General features: G+C 43.4%; 1 protein-coding gene across 7 annotated transcripts in view; it reads left to right on the forward strand.

Moving 5' to 3' along the window:
- The first annotated feature begins 12341 nt into the window (after positions 1-12341).
- The window catches only part of DUS2 (dihydrouridine synthase 2), a 37388-nt gene continuing 24176 nt past the window's right edge, over positions 12342-25553 (forward strand). For 3 of the 7 annotated variants that reach the window (XM_049864233.1, XM_049864234.1, XM_049864236.1), the window contains exons 1-2: positions 12343-12711; positions 19009-19151. In XM_049864233.1, the coding sequence (XP_049720190.1) occupies positions 12456-12711; positions 19009-19151 (399 nt within the window). In that variant the 5' untranslated portion in view covers positions 12343-12455. The other 4 variants (XM_049864239.1, XM_049864240.1, XM_049864235.1 and 1 more) reach the window with 4 other exon arrangements.

A 25553-nucleotide genomic window follows, 5' to 3' on the forward strand; every position in this document is an offset into this window, starting at 1 on the left:
TATAATTTTTATTGTGCTTTAAGTGAAAGTTTACAAATCAAGTCAGTCTCTCACACAAAAACCCACATACACCTTCCTACACACTCCCAATTACTCTCCCCCTAATGAGACAGCCCGCTCTCACCCTCCACTCTCTTTTCATGTCCATTTCACCAGCTTCTAAGCCCCTCCACCCTCTCATCTCCCCTCCAGGCAGGAGATGTCAACATAGTCTTAAGTGTCCACCTGATCCAAGAAGCTCACTCCTCACCAGCATCCCTCTCTAACCCATTGTCCAGTCCAATCCATGTCTGAAGAGTTCGCTTCGGGAATGGTTCCTGTCCTGGGCCAACAGAAGGTCTGGGGGCCATGACCACTGGGGTCCTTCTAGTCTCAGTCAGACCATTAAGTCTGGTCTTATGAGATTTTGGGGTCTGCATCCCATTGCTCTCCTGCTCCCTCAGGGGTTCTCTGTTGTGTTCCCTGTCAGAGCAGTCATCGGTTGTAGCTGGGCACCATCTAATTCTTATGGTCACAGGACGATGTAGTCTTTGGTTCATGTGGCCCTTTCTGTCTCTTGGGCTCGTAATCACCTTGTGTCCTTGGTGTTCTTCATTCTCCTTTGATCCTGGTGGGTTGAGACCAACTGATGCATCTTAGATGGCTGCTTGCTAGCGTTTAAGACTCCAGACGCCACTCTTCAAAGTGGGATGCAGAATGTTTTTTTTAATAGATTTTATTATGCCAATTGACTTAGATGTCCCCTGGAACCATGGTCCCCAGACCCCTGCCCCTGCTACACTGGCCTTCGAAGCATTCAGTTTATTCAGGAAACTTCTTTGCTTTTGGTTTAGTCCAATTGTGCTGACCTCCCTTGTATTGTGTGCTGTCTTTTCCTTCACCTAAAGTAGTTCCTATCTACTATCTAATTAGTGAATGCCCCTCTCTCACCCTCCCTCTCTCACCCCTTGCATAACCACAAAAGAATGTTTTCTTCTCAGTTTAAACTATTTCTCAAGTTCTTATAATAGTGGTCTTATACAATATTTGTCCTTTTACAACTGACTAATTTCACTCAGCATAATGCCTTCCAGGTTCCTCCATGTTATGAAATGTTTCACAGATTCCTCACTGTTCTTTATCAATGCGTAGTATTCCATTGTGTGAATATACCATAATTTATCCATTCATCTGTTGATGGGCACCTTGGTTGCTTCCATCTTTTTGCTATTGTTAACAGTGCTGCAATAAACGTGGGTGTGCATATATCTGTTCGTGTAAAGGCTCTTATTTCTCTAGGATATATTCCAAGGAGTGGGATTCCTGGATTGTATGGTAGTTCTATTTCTAGCTTTTTAAGGAAGCGCCAAATTGATTTCCAAAGTGGTTATACCATTTTACATTCCCATCAGTAGTGTATAAGTGTTCCAATCTCTCCACAGCCTCTCCAACATTTGTTATTTTGTGTTTTTTGAATTAATGCCAGCCTTGTTGGAATGAGATGAAATCTCATTGTAGTTTTGATCTGCATTTCTCTAATGGCTAATTATTGTGAATATTTCCTCATATATCTGTTAGTGACCTGGATGTCTTCTTTAGTGAAGTGTCTATTCATATCTTTTGCCCATTTTTAAATTGGGTTATTTGTCTTTTTGCAGTTGAGTTTTTGAAGCATCATGTAGATTTTAGAGATCAGGCGCTGATCAGAAATGTCATAGCTAAAAACTTTTTCCCAGTCTGTAGGTAGTCTTTTTACTCTTTTGGTGAAGTCTTTGGATGAGCATAGGTGTTTGATTTTTAGGAGCTCCCAGTTATCTAGTTTTTCTTTTGCATTCTTATAATGTTTTGTATACTGTTTATACCATGTATTAGGGCTCCTAACGTTGTCCCTATTTTTTCTTCCATGATCTTTATCATTTTAGATTTTATATTTAGGTCTTTGATCCATTTTGAGCTCATTTTTGTGCACAGAGTGAGGTATGGGTCTTGTTTCATTTTTTTGCAGTTGGATACCCAGTTATGCCAGCACCATTTGTTAAAAAGACTCTTTTCCCCATTTAACTGTTTTGGGGCCTTTGTCAAATATCAACTGCTCATATGTGGATGGATTTATGTTTGGATTCTCAATTCTGTTCCATTGGTCCATGTGTCTGTTGTACCAGTACCAGGCTGTTTTGACTACTGTGGCAGTATAACAGGTTCTAAAATCTGGTAAAGTAAGGCTTCCCACTTTGTTCTTCTTGTTTCAGTAATGCCTTATTTATCAGGGGCCCCTTTCCCTTCCATAAGAAGTTGGTGATTCGTTTCTCCATCTCATTAAAGAATGTCCTTGGGATTTGGATCAGAATTGCATTAAATGTATAGATTGCTTTTGGTAGAATAGATATTTTTATAAAGTTAAGTCTTCCTATCCACGACCAAGGTATGTTCTTCCACTTATGTAAGTCTCTTGGTTTCTTGCAGAAGTGTACTGTAGTTTTCTTTGTATAAGTCTTTTACCTCTCTGGTAAGATTTATTCCTAAGTATTTTATCTTCTTGGGGGCTACTGTAAACGGCATTGATTTCGTGATTTCCTCTTCGATGTTCTTTTTGTTGGTGTAGAGGAATCCAATGGATTTTTGTATGTTTATCTTGTATCCGGATAGTCTGCTGAACTCTTCTATTAGTTTCAGTAGTTTTCTGGAGGATTCCTTAGGGTTTTCTGTGTATAAGATCATGTCATCTGCAAATAGTCATACTTTTACTTCTTCTTTGCGAATCTGGATGCCCTTTATTTCATTATCTAGCCTAATTGCTCTAGCTAGGACTTCCAACACAATGTTGAATAAGAGTGGTGATAAAGGGCACCCATGTCTGGGTCCCGATCTCAATGGGAATGCTTTCAGGCTCTCTCCATGTAGGGTGATGTTGGCTGTTGGCTTTGTATAAATGCCCTTTATTATGTTGAGGAATTTTCCTTCTATTCCTATTTTGCTGAGAGTTTTCATCATGAACGGGTGTTAAACTTTGTCAAATGCCTTTTCTGCATCAATTGATAAAATCATGTGATTCTTGTCTTTTGTTTCATTTATGTGGTGGATTACATTAATTGTTTTTCTAGTGTTGAACCATCCCTGCATACCTGGTATGAATCCTACTTGGTCATGGCGAATTATTTTTTTGATATGTTGTTGAATTCTATTGGCTAGAATTTTGTTGAGGATTTTTGCATCTACATTCATGAGGGATATAGGTCTATAATTTTCTTTTCTTGTGGTGTCTTTACCTGGTTTTGGTATCAGGGATATGGTGGCTTCACAGAATGAGTTTGGGAGTTTCCGTCCTTTTCTATGCTCTGAAATACCTTTAGTAGTAGTGGTGTTAACTCTTCTCTGAAAGTTTGGTAAAACTCTGCAGTGAAGCCATCCGGACCTGGACTTTTTTTTGTTGGGAGTTTTTGATTACCTTTTCAATCTCTTCTTTTGTTATGGGTCTATTTAGTTGTTCTACCTCTGTTTGTGTTAGTTTAAGTAGGTAGTGTGTTTCTAGGAATTCATCCATTTCTCCTAGGTTTTCAAATTTGTTAGAGTGCAGTTTTTCATAGTAATCCGATATGACCGTTTTAATTTCATTTCAGTCTGTTGTAATATCACCCATCTCATTTCTTATTCGGGTTATTTGCTTCCTCTCCTGTTTTTCTTTTCTCAGTATGACCAGTGGTTTATCAATTTTGTTGGTTTTTTTCAAAAAAACCAGCTTTGATCTTGTTAATTCTTTCAATTCTTTTTCTGTTTCATTTAGTTCAGCTCTGATTTTTATTATTAGTTTTCTTCTGGTGCCTGTGGGTTTCTTTTGTTGCTCTCTTTCTGTTTGTTCAAGTTGTAGGGATAATTCTTTGATTTTGCCCCTTCTTTTTGCATGTGTGCATTTATTGATATAAATTGGCCTCTGAGCACCACTTTTGCTGTGTCCCAAAAGTTCTGACAGGAAGTGTTTTCTTTCTCATTGGATTCTCTGAATTTCTTTATTCCATCCTTAATGTGTTCTATAATCCAGTCTTTTTTGAGCAGGGTATTGTTCAGTTTCCAAGTGTTTGATTTCTTTTCCCTGCTTTTCCTGTTATTGATTTCCACTTTTATGGCCTTATGGTCAGAGAAGGTGCTTTGTAATATTTCAGTGTTTTGGATTCTGGTAAGGCTTGCTTTATGACCTAATATGTGGTCTATTCTAGAGAATGTTCCATGTGCACTAGAAAAGAAAGTACACTTCGCTGCTGTTGGGTGGAGTGCTCTGTATATGTCTATGAGATCAAGTTGGTTGATAGTGGCATTTAGATCTTCTGTGTCTTTATTGAGCTTCTTTCTGGATGTTCTGTCCTTCACCGAAAGTGGTGTGTTGAAGTCTCCTACTATTATTGTGGAGCTGTCTATTTCACTTTTCAATGCTGATAGAGTTTGTTTTATATATCTTGCAGCCCTGTCATTGGGTGCATAAATATTTAATATAGTTATGTCTTCTTGGTGTATTTTCCCTTTAATCGTTACATAGTGTCCTTCCTTATCCTTTCTGAAGGATTTAACTTTAAAGTTTATTTCGTCAGAAATTAATATTGCCACTCCTGCTCTTTTTTGATTGTTGTTTGCTTGATGTATTTTTTTTCCAACTTTTGAGTTTTAGTTTATTTGTGTCTCTAAGTCTAAGATGTGTCTCTCGTAGGCAGCATATAGATGGAACTTGTTTTTTAATCCATTCTGCAACTCTCTGTCTCTTTATTGGTGCATTTAGTCCATTTACATTAAGGGTAATTATGGATAAGAATGAATTTAGTGCTAACATTTTGATGTCTTTTTTTGTGTGTTGACAGTTTCTTTTTCCCACTTGATTTTATGTGCTGAGTAGGTTTTCTTTATATATTGTTCTTTCCTCATATTTTTTGATGTTGATTTTGTTTCTGCTGAGTCTGTATTTTCCCCTTGTATTTTATTTTGATGAGTAGGATTGTTTGTCTCCTTTGTGGTTACCTTATTATTTACCTGTATTTTTCTAAATTGAAAACTAACTTTTATTTCTTTGTATCACTGTATCTTCCTCTCCATATGGAAGGTGTATGATTACATTTCTTAGTCCCTCTTCATTATTTTAATGTTGTCTTCTTTTATATAATAACATTGCTGTTACCCTGTGTTGGGCTTTTTTTTTTTTTTTTTTTTTTTAAATCTTGCTTTGTTCTTTTGGATTTCCTTTTCTGGGTTGACTTCTGGTTGGTCTGCCCAGTGTTCTAGTCTTGGGTTGATACCTGATATTATTGATTTTCTAACCAAAGAACTCCCTTCAGTGTTTCTTGTAGTTTTGGTTTGGTTTTTATGAATTCCCTAAATTTCTGTTTATCTGGAAATGTCCTAATTTCACCTTCATATTTAAGAGACAGTTTTGATGGATATATGATTCTTGGCAGGCAGTTTTTTTCCTTCAATTTTTTAAATATGTCATCCCATTGCCTTCTTGCCTGCATGGTTTCTGCCGAGTAGTCCGAGCTTATTCTTATTGGCTCTCCTTTGTAGATGACTTTTTGTTTATCCCTCGCTGCTCTTATAATTCTGTCTTTATTTTTGGTTTTGGCAAGTTTGATTATAATATGTTTTGGTGACTTTCTTTTAACATCTACCTTATGTGGAGTTCAATGAGCATCTTGGATAGATATCTTCTCATCTTTCACAATATCAGGGAAGTCTTCTGCCAACAAATCTTCAACAATTTTCTCTGTATTTTCCGTTATCCCTCCCTGTTCTGGTACTCCAATCACTCATAGGTTATTTCTCTTGGTAGAGTCCCACATGATTCTCAAGGTTTCTTCATTTTTTAAAATTCTTTTATCTGATTTTTCTTCAAATATATTAGTGCCAAGTGATTTATCTTCGAGTTCAGAAATTCTAGCTTCTACTTGCTCAATTCTGCTCCTCTGACTTCCTATTGAGTTGTCTACTTCTGTAATTTTATTGTTAATCTTCTGGATTTCTGATTGCTGCTTATTAAACTTTTCATTATGTTCCTGAGTAATCTTTATAATTTCAGTTGCTTTATCTGTGTGTTCCTTCGCTTGTTCTGCATATTGCCTCATTTCCTTCCTGATGTCTTGAAGGGTTCTGTATATTAAGCTTTTATATTCTGCATCTGGTAATTCCAGGAATGCACTTTCATCTAGGAGATTTGTGTATTCTTTGTTTTGAGGGCCTGTTGAGGTGATCATGGTCTGTTATTTTATGTGACTTGATATTGACTATTGTCTCTGAGATTTCTATAAGTTGTTTTATTAGTTTATGCTTGCTTGCTGTGTCGTAGCTTCTTGCTTTGTTTTGGTATACCCCTGTGGGTTGCTTGAGTGAGCTAGCTTGATTATTTTTGCCTTTGGAGCTCTGGTGTCCTGTCCCCAGCAGGCTAGAGCTGTTATCAGGTATATCAGTCTAGCAGTCCATTCAGTTTTCTTGTATGAATTCAGCTAAGGTTTCTGGGTAGCTGATCATCAAGTGTGTGGTACAGGCTCTGTCCTACAGTCTTAAAGGGGCAGGGGTGATTGGCTTATATACTGGTATCTGATTGCAGCAGGGGGTCACGCTCTGAACAAGGCAGGGGGCCGAGAACGTACCGAGTGTCTCTGAGGACAACGCGTCCCTGTTCCCCCGAGCGTGCTGGTGGGTGGGTTCTGCAGACGGACCATGGGCACCCAAAGTTTTTGGTTGTAAGGACTGGGAGGTACCAGTAATCCTTGGACTGCTGTCGTGGGTGGCTGGGTGACCTGAGTGGAGGTACCAGTCCTTAGGTCCCTGATGTGGGTAGGTGAGAACCTTGTTTAATAGGCAATGTCAAACATCAAACACCCACCTCTCCACCGCACAGCTGAAATGGTTGGAGTTTGCCAACAAGGGCCTATTCTCCTGAGATAGGCCCACATAGGTCCATGCTGAAGGGAAAGGTGCTCAAGTTCCACACAGTTTATGCCTGGACAGGAGCCGCTTCTGTCCTGAGCTAACCCGGTTAATGGAGCTAGCCAATTATCTTTTCCCCCAAATTGCAAATTTCTTCCTTCCCCAAGGCCGGGAGGATGGCTCTATGTGCTCAACGGGGCCTATCTGAGGCCCAGGGATTCCGCCGCTGAAGCCGGTTTGGGGTGGGGGGTGCGGTAAAATACACTGAAGTACTTAGATTTTGTCGAGAGTCCCCTTCTTCTCCCGTTCCGGAGGTGTGAGTAGGCTGTGTGGTTGGCTGCTTCTCCCTGAAGAAACTGCGGCCAAACACTAATACCTGCCCGCCGCGCGGCTCAAGGAATGGTGACTGAGGGCCTGCCGCAATTCACATCCGGTAACTCCTCTCCACTTTTGAACGGTCTCTTTCTCCCCCTGCCCATCAGTTCATTGTCTAAGCTTGTCTTTGATGCTCAGGGCTCCCAGCTTGTCACAAATATACTCGTTTTGCTTGTTTTTTCGGGTCTTTGTTTAAAGAGGCCTTGCCGGAAGCGTCTGTCTATTCCGCCATCTTGGCTCCGCCTCCCCTGCAACCATTTTTGAATGATCTTCAGCAAGATTTTCCTCGCATGTGATGTTTGATGATTTCTCCTTTCTGATAGATCACCTTTCTTTGTAATGAGCACAAACATGGGTCTCTTTTAGTTGGTTGGCCAGGTAGCAGTCTTCCCAATTTTTTGGCATAGACGAGGGAGCATCTCCAGTGCTGCATCCGTTTGTTGAAACATCATATTCTATGCACAGCATGTTCTTTCCTCTTGGTTTTCTAACTCCAGGTCTTTCCACATTTCATTATAATACTTTACTTTGTCTTCTTGAGTCAATCTCTTTTGAGATATAAAAGAGAGAAGTGAGCAAAGAGAAGGGGGACTTCCTACCACCAAGAAAGAAAAGCCGGGGTGGAGCACGTCCTTGGAACCTAGGGTTTCTGTACTGAGAAAACTCCTAGACCTAAGGGAAGATTGATGAGAAGAACCATCACCCAGAGCCAACAGAGAAAGCCTTCCCCTGCAGCTGGGGCCCTGAATTCAGACTTCTAGCCTCCTAAACTGTGAGAGAATAAATTTCTGTTTGTTAAAGCCACTCACTTGCTGTATTTGTTATAGCAGCACTAGATAACTAAGGCAGAATTTGACCCACACTAGGGGATTACATTTGAGGCAGCCTTGGGTCAGTGTGGCCAAGAACTTCCTGGTAATGAGAGATATCCGAAGATGGAATAGCCTTCCTTAGGAGTTCCGTTTGTTGGTCTTGAGTAAGCAGAAATGGGCCATTTGTTGGCTGGGGCTGTAGTAGAGGGGATGCACCTAGGAGGCAAAATCTGCTTGGACTACCATTTTGGACGTTGGGCAAGGCTGGGTGAGAATCACAGCACCTTCTCTTTACCTCTTAAGTTCCTTGGTGCATGTTAGCACAGAGGGAAACCTGAAAAACGTGTTGCGTCAAGTCAATTCCGACTCATAGTAACCCTATAGGACAGAGAAGAACTGCCCCATAGGGTTTCCAAAAAGCGGCTGCTGGATTAGAACTGCTCCCCTTTTGGTTAGCAGCTCCTCTTAAGCACTGTGTCACCAAGGCTCCAGAGGGATGTCAGGCCTAATTAGAACAGACTAACTGTGGGGAGTGGTAGCAGGTAGTGGGAAGGGGAAGGTTCCGGGGAGTTTGTCTTGGCAGGAGGGCCAGCATGAGACTACTCATGGCTCTGGCCAGAGTAGTTGTCTGGGAACGTCCCTGTTACCTGGTGGGATACTGATGCCTAACCAGGACCTGGGTTAGGAGGCAGTACAGCATGGACAAATGGTTTATCTTAAAAGGACCTGAGACTCACCCGGGAAGCTTGCAAAAATATGGATTCTTGGGCAAGCACACAGCTTAATCTGATCTGGAGTCAGGCCCAGGAATCTACATTATGACAACCTTTGGACCAACCACCTGGGTGGTTCTGCTGCAGTGGTCCCTACATAGAGTGACCAAATAATTGTCTAAATTAGGGTGCTTTTGAGAGTCGAAGTGGGCGATAATAAAAACTACACCAGGCATAATGTAGGAATATTTCAGGAGAACAGAGATACACAATTATTTTATGCATGAATCACATTTGAGAAAAGCTGGCATGGTAAGAACACAACATTTATGGAACCCTTGTACATTGCTGGTGGGACTGTAAAATTCTTCAGCTGCTGTAGAAAAAAGCTTGGGGGGCATCCTCAAAAAGTTAAACACAGAATTATCATATGACATAGCAATTCCACTATTAGGTATATACCCCAAATAATTGAAAACTGGTAGTCAAGCAAATTGTTGTACATAAATGTTCAAGCAGCATTAATCACAATAGCCAAAAGGTGGAAACAGCCCAAATGTCCATCAATGGATGAACGGATAAATAATTTGTGACATATACATAAAATGGAATACTATTCAGCCATAAAAACGAAGTTCTGATCCATGCTACAACACGGATGAATCTTGAAAATATTATGCTAAGTGAAATAAGTCAGGCACAAAAGGCATGTCTTGTATGATTCCATTTATATGAAATATTCATAATAGGTTAATTCATAAAGACAGAACACAGATTGTTGGTTTCCAGGGACTAAAAGGAGAGGGTGATGGGAAGAAACTACTTAAAGGATAAGGAGTTTCTTTTTGGGGTGATGAAAATGTTTTGGAACTATACAGAGATGGTGGTTGCACAACACTGTGAACGTACTGTCACTAAATTGTTCACTTTAAAATCATTAATTTTATGTTACGTGAATTTAACCACTATAGAAGGTATAGACAAGCCAGGTTCTGACCACTTGTGTGATCTTCAGCAAGTTCTTTATCTCTTTGATCCTTAGTTTCTTTGTCTGGAAAAGAGCTAAGACTGCACATTTTGGTACAGGTTGCCATGGGCCCACTTCTGTTCTGTGCAACCCAATCTTTTAACAATGTGCAAGTATTTTTAATTATCTTGTGGAATATTTTATTTGACTCTTCTTCACTTCAGACAGTTTATATAATGCTGCAGACTGGAATCTAGGAGCTAATGCGAGGATGCCATGTGCTTATTTTACCAGTTTCATAACAGTTTAATCCTTCCCATTCTTCCTCAGTCAAAGGAAATGGGATAGAAGACAGAACCTGGAAATGCATACCAAACAATACTTCTGTGTCAGGCTGCGTTTTATTTTCAGAGAGATCCCACCAAGAATGGCCAAGCTTGCCTTGAGCCTTGTTGGCACAGGAAAACTCTCCCCACAGCTAGTCACATTTCCTTTTCCCTTCACCTAGAAGCATATATATATATATTTATTTTTTAATTTTGTGGTAAAATTTGCCATTTTAACTATTTTTAAATGTACAATTCAGTGACAGCAGTTACATTCACCATGTTGAACCATCACCACTCTCCATTTCCAAATGATTTTCATCTCCCTAAAGAGAAACTCAGAACCCCTTAAGTAATAACTTCCCATTTCCCCCTAGCTCCTGGTAACCACTAATAAATGTTTCTATGTATTTGCCTCTTCTAGAAATTTTAATGAATACTTTTTTGAGAGCAAAAAATTAAGACCTAAGTGGTTACAAATTAAAACATCAACTGAAAGAGCCTTTGTCGTAAATGCAGTTTGGGGTCTGATTAATCTTAGAGCCCACCAAATTTTGCCCCAATGGTAATTCATATTAAAGGAGACCCATAAATTACTCATGACATTATGTATTGCTAGAAATCATGACACGATTCAAAGCCAAATTCCACTTTATTTTCATGTGTCATGTGAAAGACTACAGTCAGCCATGTTCAGTAGCTCAGCCTCTAATGCTGGGCAGCAGCATACCTTTCCAAGGCAGATAGCAACTCACTGGGCCCTCAGTGAGGTGACAGCACAGCCCAGTTCCTCCTACTGCCAAGTGTACTCACCTACCCAGAACACAGGGAAAGACCCTGGTTCTGGCATCACATTTAAGCCAGCCAAAATCAGGTTTGCTGGGGCAAAGACTCTCTCACTGAGGACTCCAGTCCTGGAAGGCTTCTCCTCCGGCGAGCTGCCAGCTCAATTTTCTGAACCAGGCTCACATCCCATGGATGGGTTACAAAGCTGATGACAGTGCCTGGCACCTCGCTCCCCACACGGCCCACCCGCCCTGCTCTGTGGATGTAGTCTTGCAGGGTAGGGGGGAAATCATAATTGACAACTAGCTCCACATGGATGCTGTCCAGGCCCCGAGAAGCTATGTCTGTGCAGAGGAGTATGTCTCGGGAGCCCTTCTGGAAGCACTGGAAGATACCTGCCCTCATTGAGGCTGGCATTTGCCCCTGCAACCGTAAGTGTTGGATTTTGTGGTCATCCAGAATATATCCAAGCCAGTTCACAGTGGCAGAACTATTACAGAACACCAGGATAGTTCCTGAGAGGCCAGTCCTACTTGCTCTGTCATGCTGCTTGAGGATCTGCACCAACTCAGTTACCTTCTCTGCTCCCTTGAGCCTCACAAATGTCTGTTTGATATGAGGCATGATGCAGTGGAGCTTGGAGCTGGTGATGGTGGTGACAGCGTCTGGGCTGGTGACTTTACTCAGTAGCTTGCCCACACCTTCAGGAAATGTGGCCCCCACCAGCACCAGCTGAGCTTTGGGATTGAAGGGATCTTCTAAGTCAGCTGGACTTTCTGCTATATGGCTCTTCTCCAGTACGTAGTCCACCATTTCCAGGAAGCTTTCGTCCAGCAATGTGTCTGCCTCATCCAACACCAAGAAAGCAAGCTGCTCCAGGCTGACCAGTTGGCTCTTCAGGGCCTTCCACAGAGCCCCTGGAGTGGCCACTAGCACATCTGCTGGAGGTTGTTTGGACAACTGAAGTCTGATCTTACTCATGCCACGGCCTCCCCCTAACTCCCGCACCAGCAGGCCCAAGGAGCTACCCAACGGCTGGGCCACAGCTCGCACCTGTTCGGCCAATTCTCGGGAAGGCACGAGGACCAGGCCCCGGGGAAAGGGGATATGGCGGTAGTTCAGACTGGTCCGGGCCAAGAGCCGCTGAAACAGCGGTAGGAGATAGCTGAGAGTTTTGCCACTGCCGGTTTCCGCGGCGCAAAGGGCGTGGCGGCCGCGCAGTAGGGGCGGGATGGTGCTGAGCTGCACTGTCGTCGGCCGAATGACTTCAGGCGCAGCCTCCTGCAGTGCGCGCAGCACCCGAGGCTCCAGGCCCAGGTTCGCGAAACTGCCCTGGGACGAGAGGTTCCGCAGCGCTGGCGCATCGTGTTGCGCGCGCTCGATAGAGAAATGATCCCCGCGCGCGCGCCGACTTCTCCAGCCGCGCGAAGCGAGCGGCGCGGACTCCCAACGGCCTAGCGTGAGGCGCGCGGGCTGGTTCAACTCCGGTCGCCGAGCCGAGACCAGCAGCGGACCAGGTCGCACTAGCACTGGCTGCGGTGGATTCCGCCGCCCGCTCTGCTGCTGTTCCTGCCGCCGCTGTAGAGCCCGGGGGATGCGCACCACTGGCAAGGGCTCGTCCGGACCGCGGACCACGAGGTTCCGTCGGAGCGCTAAGAGTAACCGAGCCGCTAGTCCTAAGAGTCGCGTCGGCCGCGCCAGAGCCATCTTTCCTTTAGCGGCGGAACGACGCACGACAATGACGTCACGGGAGCGACGCTGCCGTGCGTACGGTGGCCGACAGGGCTCAGGAAGACTTGTGGAACGGGGGAACCGGCAGGACGATCCGTGTGGAGTTCAATTGAAGCGAGGTCTGTTGGTTCGGATAGGTGATGGCGATGTCCAGGCCCGGCGGACCTTGGGGAAGCGTGCGCGGCGGAAGCAGGACTGGGGGCTGGCGACATGAGGCGATGGGTGGGCCCCAGGCCTTTTGGATCAGGAGGTCGGGTAGAGGACTTTTGAATATTGGGTGCCCAATCCCTGCGACTCTCCTTAACCGCCCTATCACCCCTATGACAGCGTAATCAGTGTCGGCCTCCCTCTGTAGACTTCGAAGTTGGGGCGATATTTCACCAGTTGTGGTCTCCGCGCAGCGTCTGGTGATAAATGTTTATTTAAAGTCTGAATGAACAGTCAGGCCTGGAGGCTAAGACAAGGGCTGGGTGTAATAGTTCTAGCCTCAAACCCAACTCTCCATCTCCCAGAACTGGGGAGTTCAGGGAGCAAGTGGTGACCTTCAGCTTATTCTTTCTGTGAGGCAGGAAGTAAGGGCTACAGGCTTTATCTCAAGTGAACCCATTTCTTTTAAACACTTATTCTATTTTTTTTCCAGCTGATTTTCACTCTCTACCCCGTTGTCACCCCTCATCGATTTCTCAACCTGAACCCACCACTCTTGAGGCCCACGCCCCTCTACTGGCTTCCCAGTCAGATATATGTTTGAATAGTGAGGGAGGATCCTGCTACTATATCTGGCCATCGGTCAATTGGTATGTGGTTTGTCTCATTTAGCCTTGGTTAGGCAGAATATTTTACTTGAATTCAGATGTTCAGATCGCAAAATAAAACGAAACAAACAAAAACAAAAAAAACAGAAACCACTTCATTCATTCTTCTTGAGGTAACAGATCAGAAAAATGGATGTCAGATCTTTTCTGTAGTCCCCAGTGCCTGGGGTGGGAGATAAGGTAAATGTGTGTGAAATGGCCAGTGGGAGGCTCTTAACATCTAGAGTCTACAGAAAGTGTTTCAGTTTCATAAAATATAAGAAACTTTAAAAATTTCAAATACCATTTGGACACACAAGTAAGTAGACTTTATGGAGAATCGTCAGTTAAACCAGGGAAGAGAGAGTTTTGAGGAGTGACAGGTGAACAGTCACTGGATACAGCAGTGGTTCTCAAGTGATGATCTTGCCCCTCAGGGGGACATTTGGCAATGGCTGGAGACTGTTTTAGTTGTCACATCTGGGGAGATGCTACTGGCATCTAGTGAGTAGAGGTCAGAGACAATGCTAAACATCTTACAATGCACAGGACAGCCCCCACAACAAAGACTTATAAGGCCCAAAATATCAATTGTGCACTGTTGATAAACCCTGGGATAGAGGATGAATAAGGCTGAGATTAGCTACATGCACTCTCACTTCAGGTAAACACATTTGCCAAACTCTTGTGCTGGCCCTGCCCCATCCCCAGAACTGTAGCAGGCACCCTAATCCCATTGTTTGCCGTGTCTTTGGGATCAGGAATATTGGAGCCTCTGAAAATCGTACACGTGGGGAAGGGGTGGTTCAAGAGGGTAAAACTGGAGAAGAGAAGTTTAGAGAGAATACTATTGTCTTCCATGTGTTTGAGAAACATGTTTGTGGAAGAGAGATGAGATGTCCTGTGGGGTGCACTGGTCCAGAAGGCAGAACTGGGACCCATGTGTGACAGGGAGGCAGATTCTGAACTTGATGTAAAGAACTGCTTCAGCAACTAGAATTGCCCGGAGCTGTCCTGAGTGTTCTGAGTTTCCTGTCATTTAAAGGTTCATGTACAGGCTGGTGACCACTGGTTGGTGGATATACTAGAGGGCAGGAAAGCATACCCCAAGCTTTTGTGATTTTATGATTCTTTCTTAGAATTGAGATCATTGTGTTCCCTAGGTAAGTAACTGCTTAGATGTCTGACCCGACAGGTTTCATCCATTTCTATGTGTCACTGTCTTTCAGATGTAAAACAAAGAATTGCTTTGCACCGAGTCAGCACGGATACAGTGAAGGAATTTTCAGAAAAGAATAATACATAGGTATGTATTTGTACTAGGGTTTTGTCCAAACATTTGGGACAGAGTAGCTATTTAGGGCTGCTTTCTCATCATACTTGTGTCCTTACAATATGATTATCTCAAAATCTTATAGGGGTTAGAACCTCTCTGAGTCTGTCTCTGCCCCTCATTTCTTCCTGTTACTTCATCAGATGCTACCTAAGGCATCAGAAAATATTTCTTTTCCTCCTGACCACAGTAGATAGACATTGAGTTGCCTCAAAGTTGTTATTGACACACGTGTTATAGTGCTTTAGAAATAAGAAAGGTTTACTTATTGTAAAAAAAAAAAAAAGTTTTAAGCTCTTGGGAGCAGTGGCTTACTTGGGGTATTTTTTTCCCAGGGCTGCCATGGAACTCATGTTGCCTGGTTGTTCAATAAGCTTTAAATTGTATTGTTCCTTGATCTCAGTTTATAACAGTGCAGTCATTCATTCATTCAACAGATATTTACTGAGTACGATGTATGTACCGGAAACCCTGGTGGCGTAGTGGTTAAGTGCTTCGGCTGCTAACCAAGAGGTCAGCAGCTCAAATCCACCAGGCACTCCTTGGAAACTCTATGGGGAAGTTCTACCCTGTCCTATAGGGTCACTATGAGTCAGAATCAACTGGATGGCAGTGGTTTTTTTTTTTTTTTTTTTTAATATATATACCAGCACTGTTCAAACAGTGAGCAAAACAGACAAAATCCCTGCCCCTCTCCACCCATGGAGTTTACATTCTAATTTAATTGGTTGGGGTAAGACCTGAGCACCGGTATGTTTTAAAACTTCTCCAGATAATTGTAATTTGCAGTCAGGTTTGAGAACCACAGTTATAAGTGAAGCACTTTGGGAATTATAAGGCCTCGCAAAAATAAAAAGTGGCTATTAGTATTCTTTTACTATTCCTCCATCTTTCTACTTGCATCAGGACTGTTACACAAGTGCCATTCTTGTTTGCAGTGTTTTCCTGTCATTACCTTGGTCTCAGCCCTTGTTGCTGTATACCTCGACTTTTTTACCATCCTTCTAACCCAGCTCCCTACCTCCTTTCTGCCTCTCATCCTCTAGTCCATCATCTATTGCCTGAGTGATCTTACTAAAGCACAGCAATGGCCATGTTATGCCTTGACTCAGAAGCCCATCAATGGATCCCTATTGCCTACAGATTCTCTCCTAATCATTGTCCGGAATCTGGTCACAATTTCATCTCCTGCTGCTTTCTTACCTAAATCTGGTTCACTCAAGTGGTGGCTCCCATGCAAGTTAGACAAAGGGCTTGTAGTCCTTTACTGGGTAAGCAAGGGAGTTGGATAGTAATTGGTCTGCTCTATAACCAAACCTGAGGTATGGCAATGTCATCAATGCAGTTTGGCTGTGATAGAGCTCTTCTGTGGCTGAAGCATGAACCATATTGTAGCTTTCATTATCATTTGGCCTTTTAATTTCTTTTTACAACAAACACTAAGCCTCTACCATATGCCAGATTGTGTGCTCTGTGGTGAAGATCTGGTGATGAAGAGCAAGGCCCTGTGCTTACCCTCACCTTACGGTGGGAGAGGCAGACTGACAGATGGTTACAAGAGTATATTCTGTGCCAGGACAGAAGTAAGCTTGGAGGAGAAGTCCTTACCCTGTGTTTGGGAAACGTGGGTCAGGGAAGGTTTCTTGGAGAAGGTAACATTTGTGCTGAGTTCTGAAAAGCTAGTGGGACTCAGCCCGGTGCAGGGATAGGGATGTGACTCCTATGCAGGGGCAGCTTGTTTAGAGACTCTGAACTGAGAGACAGCAGGCCAGTTTGGGAAACTGTAAATACTTCAGAATAGCTGAAGCTTAGAGTGGGGTAGTTAAGAGGCAAGGGGCAAGTGATGAAAGATGAGGCTTCCTTGGAAGGTAATGTTAATCCAGTCTTCCATTTGCAATGTTAAGTCTCAGCAGTGGGGAAGGCTTCCAAGGATGGAAATGTTACATCCTGGTTTGCATTTAGAAAGACTCCTCTGGCTGTTGGAAGGAGCATGGATTGGAAGACATGAGCCTGGAAGTAGAGAAACTGGTTTAGAGGCCGTTCAGCTGAGAGATGATGGCAGTGGCAGAGCCGAGAACCTCCTTGAAGTCAAGAGCTTAGTAATTTCCATTGCTTTGCCTCCAACACCTGGCATAGTACCTTGATACTAAAAGAGCTAGTAGCTGTTTGTTGGTATAGCAGTAGACTTGAGAGCCCCTAGAAGGTGTAAAAGCCTGATAATGAGAACAGTTAACGTTTCTTAAGCCCTTACTTAGTGCCAGGAACTATTGTAGTAAATACTTTATATCATCAAGTGTACTCCCCACAGCATCCCCCTGAGTGGTCTCTGTTGGAGCCTCATACTCTAGAGGGAGAAGTTGAGGCTCGGCTGGGTTAATCTGCACGGGGGCAGAACTGGGATTCATACGCAGGCCTGTCTGATTCCAGAGTCCAGGGTCTTCATCATGATATATCACCTCTTTCTCTTGTAAATATGATATGTTGTTTTAGCTTGCTCGCACATGTTTTGAGTGGAAAGTAGGATAACTCTATAAATATTTAGTCATGATTGACTTTCATTTTAACTCTAAATCTGTATTTTATAGAAATTGCTTTTTTAGTTAGGTCTTAGTTTTGGGAAAAATTGATATGGGAGGGACTGGTGAAATTTTTCTCCTTCATTGCTTTCCCTGAATAGTGTTCTGTTCAATCTGAAAGCATTATAATTAATGAGATGTTGTCTCTACCCAACTGAAGTGAGGGTTACTCTCTGAGAAGGAAATTGGGAGTAATCGAGTGTAAGAGAGAAATGTAATCAGTGTCATTGGATTGTAAATATGGGAGTTGTACTGGCAAATGTTTTCATGTGTATATTTTCAGCACACACAAAAAAAGAGGAGATCAGCCCTTAAGAAGGAATGGTAAAAGAGATTATCTGAGAATGTGTGGCTGTACTGGTGATCTGGGTGTGACCTCAGGGCAGGGTGAGTGGTTGTGACAGTAACTGGGAAAGGGGTGGGAACTTCGAGGTAATTGGTGACTTTAACCCGAACAGTTTTGGTAGGGTGGCAGAGATGGGTGCCAGGCTGGAATGGGCTGAGAAGTAAAGAGAAAGTGGAGACAGTATCAGTGTTCTGAGCAGAGCAGTTTGCTAGTTTTGTGACTTTTCAGAGGGGACCAAATTTTGTTAGAATACATTAATAGCAGTAGTTCTCTGAGACATGCAATTTTGATTTTCTTCTTTTTATTCCTGTTGGCTGTACCTTCAAAGAATTTCTTGAATGTGACCCTCCGCTGTCTGGTACCAGGTCTGAGCCACCATCATTTCTCACATTGATTACTTCATAGCCTTCTAAATGGTCTTCCTGCATGTACCCTTGCCTCTTAGTCAGCTGTTAAATACAGCAAGCAAAGTAATGATTTAAAAACATGAGTCAGATCATGCCGCTCCCTTACTTAAAACTCGTTGTTGTTGTTGGGTGCCATCGAGTCAGTTCCAACTCATAGGCACCCATGTGACAAAGTAGGGTTTTCTTGGCTGTAATCTTTATGAGAGCAGATTATCAGGTCTTTCACCCGTGGAGCGGCAGGGTGGCTTTGAACTGCCAGTGTTTTAGTTAGCCATTGAGTGCTTAACTGTTGCACCACCAGGGCTCCTTCTAAAACTTGTTACTGGCTCCTATTTTATGCAAAGTAAACAAAGTCCTTAGAAATGTCCTACAAGGCCCTACGTGATCTGACCACTGCCCCCAGCTTCACCTGCTGATACAGCTGTGCATCTGACATTTATCACTCTCTTCCCACCTTTCTGCTCCAGGCACATTGGCCTCCTTGCTCTTCCTCTAGCATAGCATACAAGCTCCCGCCTGAGGGCCTTTGCACTGGCTGTTTCCTCCCCTTTACTCTTTTGCCAGATATCAACTCAGCTAACTCCTCAAGCTCTTTCAAATCTTTGCTCAAATATCATCTTTTCAATAGGACCTGCCTTCATGACACTATGTAAAATTTTAACCCACCCCCAGCATTTTTTTCTACTTTCTTCCTGCTCTTTCATTCTATAGTGCTACCAACTTTTCTTACTGTATAATTTATTTACTTTGTTATGTTGATTGATTGAAAACTTTACCAGAGCAGGGATTTTTGTCCGCTTTGTTTTCTAACGTATAGCAAGAGGCTGAAACAGTGTCTAGCACAGAGTAGGCATTTAAAGTAAAATAAACTATGTTAAAATGAAGAAGGAAAGCCTGCCCAGGTTAACAGAAGAGATTGTCTCCGTTTGGATTTCTGACTCTTGTTTTCCCCTTCACCAGGCTGTAGCGGAGGAGGAATGATTGTGAACAACTTCTCACTGTGCTACCACAACAAACTCATCTTAGCCCCCATGGTTCGGGTAGGGACGCTTCCAATGCGGCTGCTTGCCCTGGATTATGGGGCGGACATTGTTTACTGTGAGGTAAGGGTCTCCTGATTTTTCTGGAGAGCTTTTCCACAAGTGCAGTCTCTCCCTTTGTGTGCGTGTGTGTGGTCAGGAGTTGAGGAAGGCAGGATGGGAACTGACTTCGTAGGTGCCAATAGAAGGTAGGAGGAGACGACCAGGCATAGTTCTGTGAGCCCTGTGTAAAAATGGTATGACCTCTGACTTCAGGGGAAGAGAGAGAATCACCATCAGCATCAGCCCAAGGCTGATTCCTATGAGGTGGAGGTCAAAGAAAGCTCTGCCCTCCAACGTTTTACCAATTCTGAACCAGCCATCCTTCCCACAGCACTTTCTACTTCTCTGCTGGGTTTAATAATTCAGTGCAATGGCCACACAGAACTCAAAGACCATACTCAGAGTTATGGGATTTATTAGGGAAGTAACAGGTTATACCTTAGTATCAGGATCACCAGGCTACATTTCAGGATCAGGACCAGGAAGCACGTAGGTAAAGTCTCCTTTCTTCAATGCAGGACAGCTCTCTTAGCTCCTCTCAGCTGTGCAGGGCTCTTTTCGGCACCCTGAGGACAGACTCCTCTTGGTCTCTTGGCCCTCAGTCTGGCCTCGGCCCTGCTCAGTCAAGTGTTACAAAGCTCTTAGCTCCTCCAGTAAGTGCCTGGAGGCACCGTACTCTGCCCGGATGCCTCTTGCCCAAAGGTGCTCAGCTCTCTTGCTCTGTGGGTTGGCACACCCGCTGTAGCCACCTGGCTTTTGCAGGAAGTCCACTGTGCCGTCTCGCTTTGGTCTCCTGGCTCTGCTGCTGCCGTTTCTGTGCTGCTACTTCTTGCCATCTTGCATTGGGTGTTATACCTTTCTCTCTCTCTCTCGTGGGTCTAGGAGGTTCTCAGTGCAGGGACCCTGGGCCCAAAGGACATGCTCCACTCCTAGCTCTTATTTCTTTCTTTTTTGGGGAGCTTTTCTTTTCTTGGTGGTAGTGAGGTCCCTGTCTTGCTTATGGGATTGGCTCCCTTTAAGCCTAACAGGGTGGCAAAACTGACCAATCCCCTCGTTAGGGTTCCATACACCTTATTTGCATAGTCCCACCCAATTAGTGTATGGGAGATACAAAACTGTGCATGGCTAAAAGGGCCATATTAAGTAATTCACTGGATGGCACCTGTTAAGGGACAGGAGCCAGAGGAGGGCCTAGGCATCATGGGATACCTGGACGGGTGGATGGTCATGCTCTGGCCCCCTGTAGGAATCAGTATACATTCAATATGTGAATGATTAAACTCAGGACAAGGACCAGATTCAGGCCAGGGGACTGGGTGAGTTTGGCTGAGGTAGCTGAAGGATTTTCTGGTGTGGTGGCTAGTGGGACAGTAGGTATACTTGCTGTTGCTCTGGAGAATATTAGGGTTTCAGATCCAGGTTTAGAAAACATCTGCTAGGACAAATAGAATTTCAGGATTAGCTGATATTGCGTAGTGAGGAAGTGAAAGCAGTAGCTCTAAATTGGGCATATATTGGAATTATTTGGGCGCTCCCCCGCAACCCCCAATCCTGTTATGTTCCCCTCGAGGGTGTGAGAAGCTACCCCCGTCCTTCTGATATTTCCCTTCCACTAAATTTAAATGTCTGGTGGTGGGTGTGGGGTGAGGAGGTGAGCATGGCTACGTAAGGGCAACACAAAGGATCCTTGTAGTGATGGCACTGTTCTGTATCTTCACAATCAATGTTGATATCCTGGCTGTGAGGTTTCACTATAGTTTTGCAAGATGTTACCATTGGGTAAAACTGGGTAAAGTGTATGTCTTAGTCATCTAGTGATACTATAACAAAAATCACAAGTGGATGGCTTAAACAAAGAGAAATTTATTTCTTCATAGTAATGTAGGCTAAAAGTCCAAATTCAGGGTGTCACCTCCAGGGGAAGGCTTTCTGTCTCTGTCAGCCTTCTCATTAATCTTCCCCTGGACTAGGAGCTTCTCCACACAGGGACCCTGGGTCCAAAGGACGTGCTCTGCTTCTGGCACTGCTTTCTTGGTGGTATGAGGTCCCCTTGTCTCTCTGCTTGCTTCTGTCTTTTATATCTCAAGAGATTGCCTGAAGACACTATCCCATCTTGTAGACTGAGTCCTGCCTCACTAACACAACTGCCGCCCATCCTTCCTCATTAACACAGAGGCAGGATTTACAACATATAGGAAAATCACGATACCGGCAATCATGGCCCAGCCAAATTGATACACTCATTTTTGAGGGGACATAATTCAATTCATGACAGTGTACATGAGATCTCTCTGACATTCTTACAGCTGTATGTGAGTCTGCAATTATCTCACAGTAAAAGTTTAATTAAAAACGTCACTGGTGTAGAGAGAAGGAGCTGACCTGCCAGGCTCCAAACCCTCCACTGGCCCCTTCTTTGGGAAGTCTTAGGAATGTTTTCAGGTACTTTGGAAGTCATGGGCCCAGGCTTCAGAATGTGGTCCTTCTAATTGGGCACAGCTTGATTTCCCTAATGAACACCACCACCAGAGGTGACCCTTCCCTTTAGTGCCCCCACTCAAGTTTACAGCAAAGGAAATACTGATTCAAACCCTTTGGCGTTGTTCAAGGCTCTCTTATTCCAGGAGGATCAGTGTGGCTTACGAACAAAAAAAGGGGCCTCTGTCTGAGGAGGCCTAGGCCTGCCACCCAGGCCTAGCCCCTGTTGGGGGCCAGGCAGGCAGGCCCCTGCTTGTCTTGGGAGATGTCTGGGGACTGGACCCTCTGTGCTGGGCATGACACAGCAAGGTGCCTGGTGCCCCCTGGTGGATCTAGTGGTGCCCTGCAAGGAGAAGCCGTGTGGCTAGTGCGGGAGTACCAGCTGCCTGGATGATCTTATCTGGTTCACAGGAGTTGGCCCATGTGTAGGATGAGATAAGTTAAATCGCCCCATCCATCTCACAGAACCAAGCATAGGACCTACGGGCATACCAGGAATGTAGGCACCTCCTTTCGCTATGTGTACCCACGTTGTTATTGTTTGCCGTTGAGTCGATTCCAACTCATACTGACACTATAGGAGAAAGTAGAACTGCCTATAGGTTTTTTTTGTTGTTGTTTGTTGAGAATGTACACCGAAAAATGTACACCAATTCAATGGTTTCTACATGTACAGTTCAGTGACATTGATTATATTCTTCGAGTTGTGCAACCATTCTCACCCTCATTTTCTGAGTTGTTCTCCTCCATTACCATAAACTCACTACCTCCAAGGTTCCTACCTAATCTTTCGAGTTGCTTTTGTCTCTTCGATCCCATACAGATAGTTCTTAAAAGAACATAATGCTCAAGGCAGATATTTTTTTACTAGTTAAGCTAAACTATTGTTTGGTTTTAAAAAGACTTTGGGGGGTATTTTGGTTTAAGTTTTAAATATTATCTCAGTTTTAGGGGTCCCATAGGGGTTTTAAAAAAAAATTTTTTTTATTGTGCTTTAAGTGAAGGTTTACAGAGAAAATTAGTTTCACATTCAAAAATAGATAAACAAATTGTTTCATGACTTTAGTTGCAATCCCTGCCATGTGTCCTTACTCTTCCTCTTTCCACCCTGGGTTCACTTTTCCATTCGTCCAGTTTTCCTGTCCCTTCCTGCCTTCTTTGCTTTTGGGCAGGTTTTGCCCATTTGGTCTTATATATACTTGATTTTTTTTTTTTTTATACTTGATTAATCTGAGAAGCGTGTTTCTCACATGTTTTTTGTTTTGTAGGCTTGTCTGATCTTTGGCTGAAAGGTAAACTTTGGGAGTGGCTTCCATTGTGAGTTAGAAGGATATCCAGGGGCCATAGTCTTGGGGGTTCCTCCAGTCTCTGTCACACCAGTAACTCTGGTCTTTTTTGTGAATCTGAATTTTGTTCTACATTTTTCTCCTACTCTGTCCGGGACCCTCTATCGTGATCCCTGTCAGTTTGGTTGTGATAGCTGGGCACCGTCTAGTTCTTCTGGGCTCAGACTAGTAGAGACTGTGGTTCATGTGGTCCATTAGTCCTTTGGGCTAATAGTTTCCTTGTGTCTTTGGTTTTCTTCGTTCTTCTTTGCACTGGACAGGATGGGATCAATAGATGTACCTTAGATGGCCACTCGCAAGCTTTCACAGATGCTACTCACCAAAGTAGGACGTAGAACATTTTCTTTATGAACTATGTTATGCCAGTTGACCTAGATGTTTCTGCAACCATGGTCCCCAGCCCTCAGCCCCAGTAACTCAGTCTCTCAGGGTGTTTGGATGTGTCTAGGAAGCTTCTATGACTGTGCCCCCTTGGTGCTGTATTTTATATATATGAATACACATGCTGTACATACAAATGTTATGTAAAAGTATCCACAGCCTGACCTATTTAAGTATGTGGGTATACTCCTATGGAAACCCTGGTGGGGTAGTGGTTAAGTGCTAACCAAAGTTCGGCAGTTCAAATCCACCAGACGCTCCTTGGAAACTCTATGGGGCAGTTCTACTCTGACCTATAGGGTTGCTATGAGTTGAAATCAGCTCAACAGCAACAGGTTGTCTTTTTTTCGTATACTCCTATACGCCCTCCCACCCCTATTCAGCATTCATATCTGCGTGTGTATCTACTTGTAAGTTATTATTTGTTTTTAGTGTTGTTGTAGGTTGTGTTTGCTATTGTATTTACTGTGGTTGCCTCTTTTGCGTGTGTGTGTGCTCCTCTAAGTGTTTTCCTTTGTCTTGGTCGAGTTGTGCTGATTTCTCCTATATTGAGTATTGTCTTTTCCTTCACCAAAGTTAAGACTTGTCTATTATCTAGTCAGTGATTTCCCCTCCCCACCGCCCCTCAACCGTCAAAGATTGTTTTGTTCTGTGTGTAAACCTTTTCTTGAGTTTTTATAATAGTGGCCTCATGCAATATTTGTCCTTTTGTGATTGAATTATTTTGCTGAGCATAATGCCCTTCCGATTCATCCACGTTGTGAGATGTTTCTCAGATTCGTCATTGTCCTTTATCGTTGCGTAGTGTTCCAGTGTGTACCATACTTTATCCATTCATCTGTTAATGGGCACATAGGTTGTTTCCATCTTTTTGCTATTGCGAATAATGTTGCAATGAACATGGGTGTGCATATGCCTATTCGTACAATGGCTTTTATTTCTGTAGGATATATTTCTAGGAGTGCCTATAGGGTTTTTAAGGCTGTAATCTTTGTGGAAGCAGACTGCCACATCTTTCTACCGCAGAGTAACTGGTGGGTTTGAACCACCAACCTTTTGGTTAGCAGCCAAGCACTTAACCATAGAACTAACTAAAATAAATAAAACTGATAAACATTGGTGTTGGGGGTGTGTGGGTGAACAGACTCACTTGTGATTTTTATTGGTGACAGTTTTCATTAATTTACACACTTTACAAAAGTTAAACATCTGCCGTGTATAAGGCCCTGAAACCAAGATGTTTAGTGAGCATTTACAACCAGGTAGATGCTAGTGATTCAGAGATGAACAAGACACTGTATATACCCTAAGACTCTTTAAGTGTAGCTGGGAGATAGAGAAGAAAATCAGATATCTCAAGGACCATTTTGCCTCAATTCCTCCTTTTGAGGCTCAGGCTACCTGGGCATGGCCCTCAATGCTCACCCTTGTATCTTCCTCAGGGAGTTCATAGTCTACTGGTGAAGCTACACTAGGTGCACCCATACCTAGCAAACAAAGAAAAAGTGGTAAGAATATAAAGGTGGAATTGGCAAGGGACCTTCAGAATCTCGAGGAAGACAAGTTTCTGCTTTGTAGAGCTGGGTCCCCAGCAAGGGCTTGCCTGCTTCACCTGCTCCTGTCCCAGCTAAAGCTCAGCCTGGCTGCTGAACTTTTTATGAGCACAGGTTTCTCTAGGCTGCCTACTTGTCCACCTGCCTTCATTTTTTTTTCTTTTCATACATACACACATAATTTTTTTTAAATAACGTATTTTATTTTATTGTTGTTGAGAATATACACAGCAAAACATAACACCAGTTTAACGTTCCTACATGTACAATTCAGTGACGTTGATTACATTCTTTGAGTTGTGCAACCATTCTCACCCTCCTTTTCCAAATTGTTCCTCCCCCATTAGCATAAACTCACTGCCCCCTAAGGTTCCTGTCTAATCTTTTGAGTTACAGTTGTCAATTTGATCCCATATGGATAGTTCTTAAAAGAGCATAATGCTCAAGGCAGATATTTTTTGCTAGTTAAGTAAAACTATTGTTTGGTTTTAAGAAGTCTTCAGGGGATATTTTTGGCTTAAAGTTTCAAGATTATCTCAGAGCAATAGTTTCAGGGGTTCATCCGGCCCCCATGGCTGCAGAAAGTATGGAGTCCATGAGAATATGAAATTCTGTTCTGTATTTACCCTTTTTTGATCAGGATTCTTCTATAGAACGTTTGATCG

Source organism: Elephas maximus, chromosome 21 (genome assembly GCF_024166365.1).
Source record: "Elephas maximus indicus isolate mEleMax1 chromosome 21, mEleMax1 primary haplotype, whole genome shotgun sequence".
NCBI lineage: Eukaryota > Metazoa > Chordata > Mammalia > Proboscidea > Elephantidae > Elephas > Elephas maximus.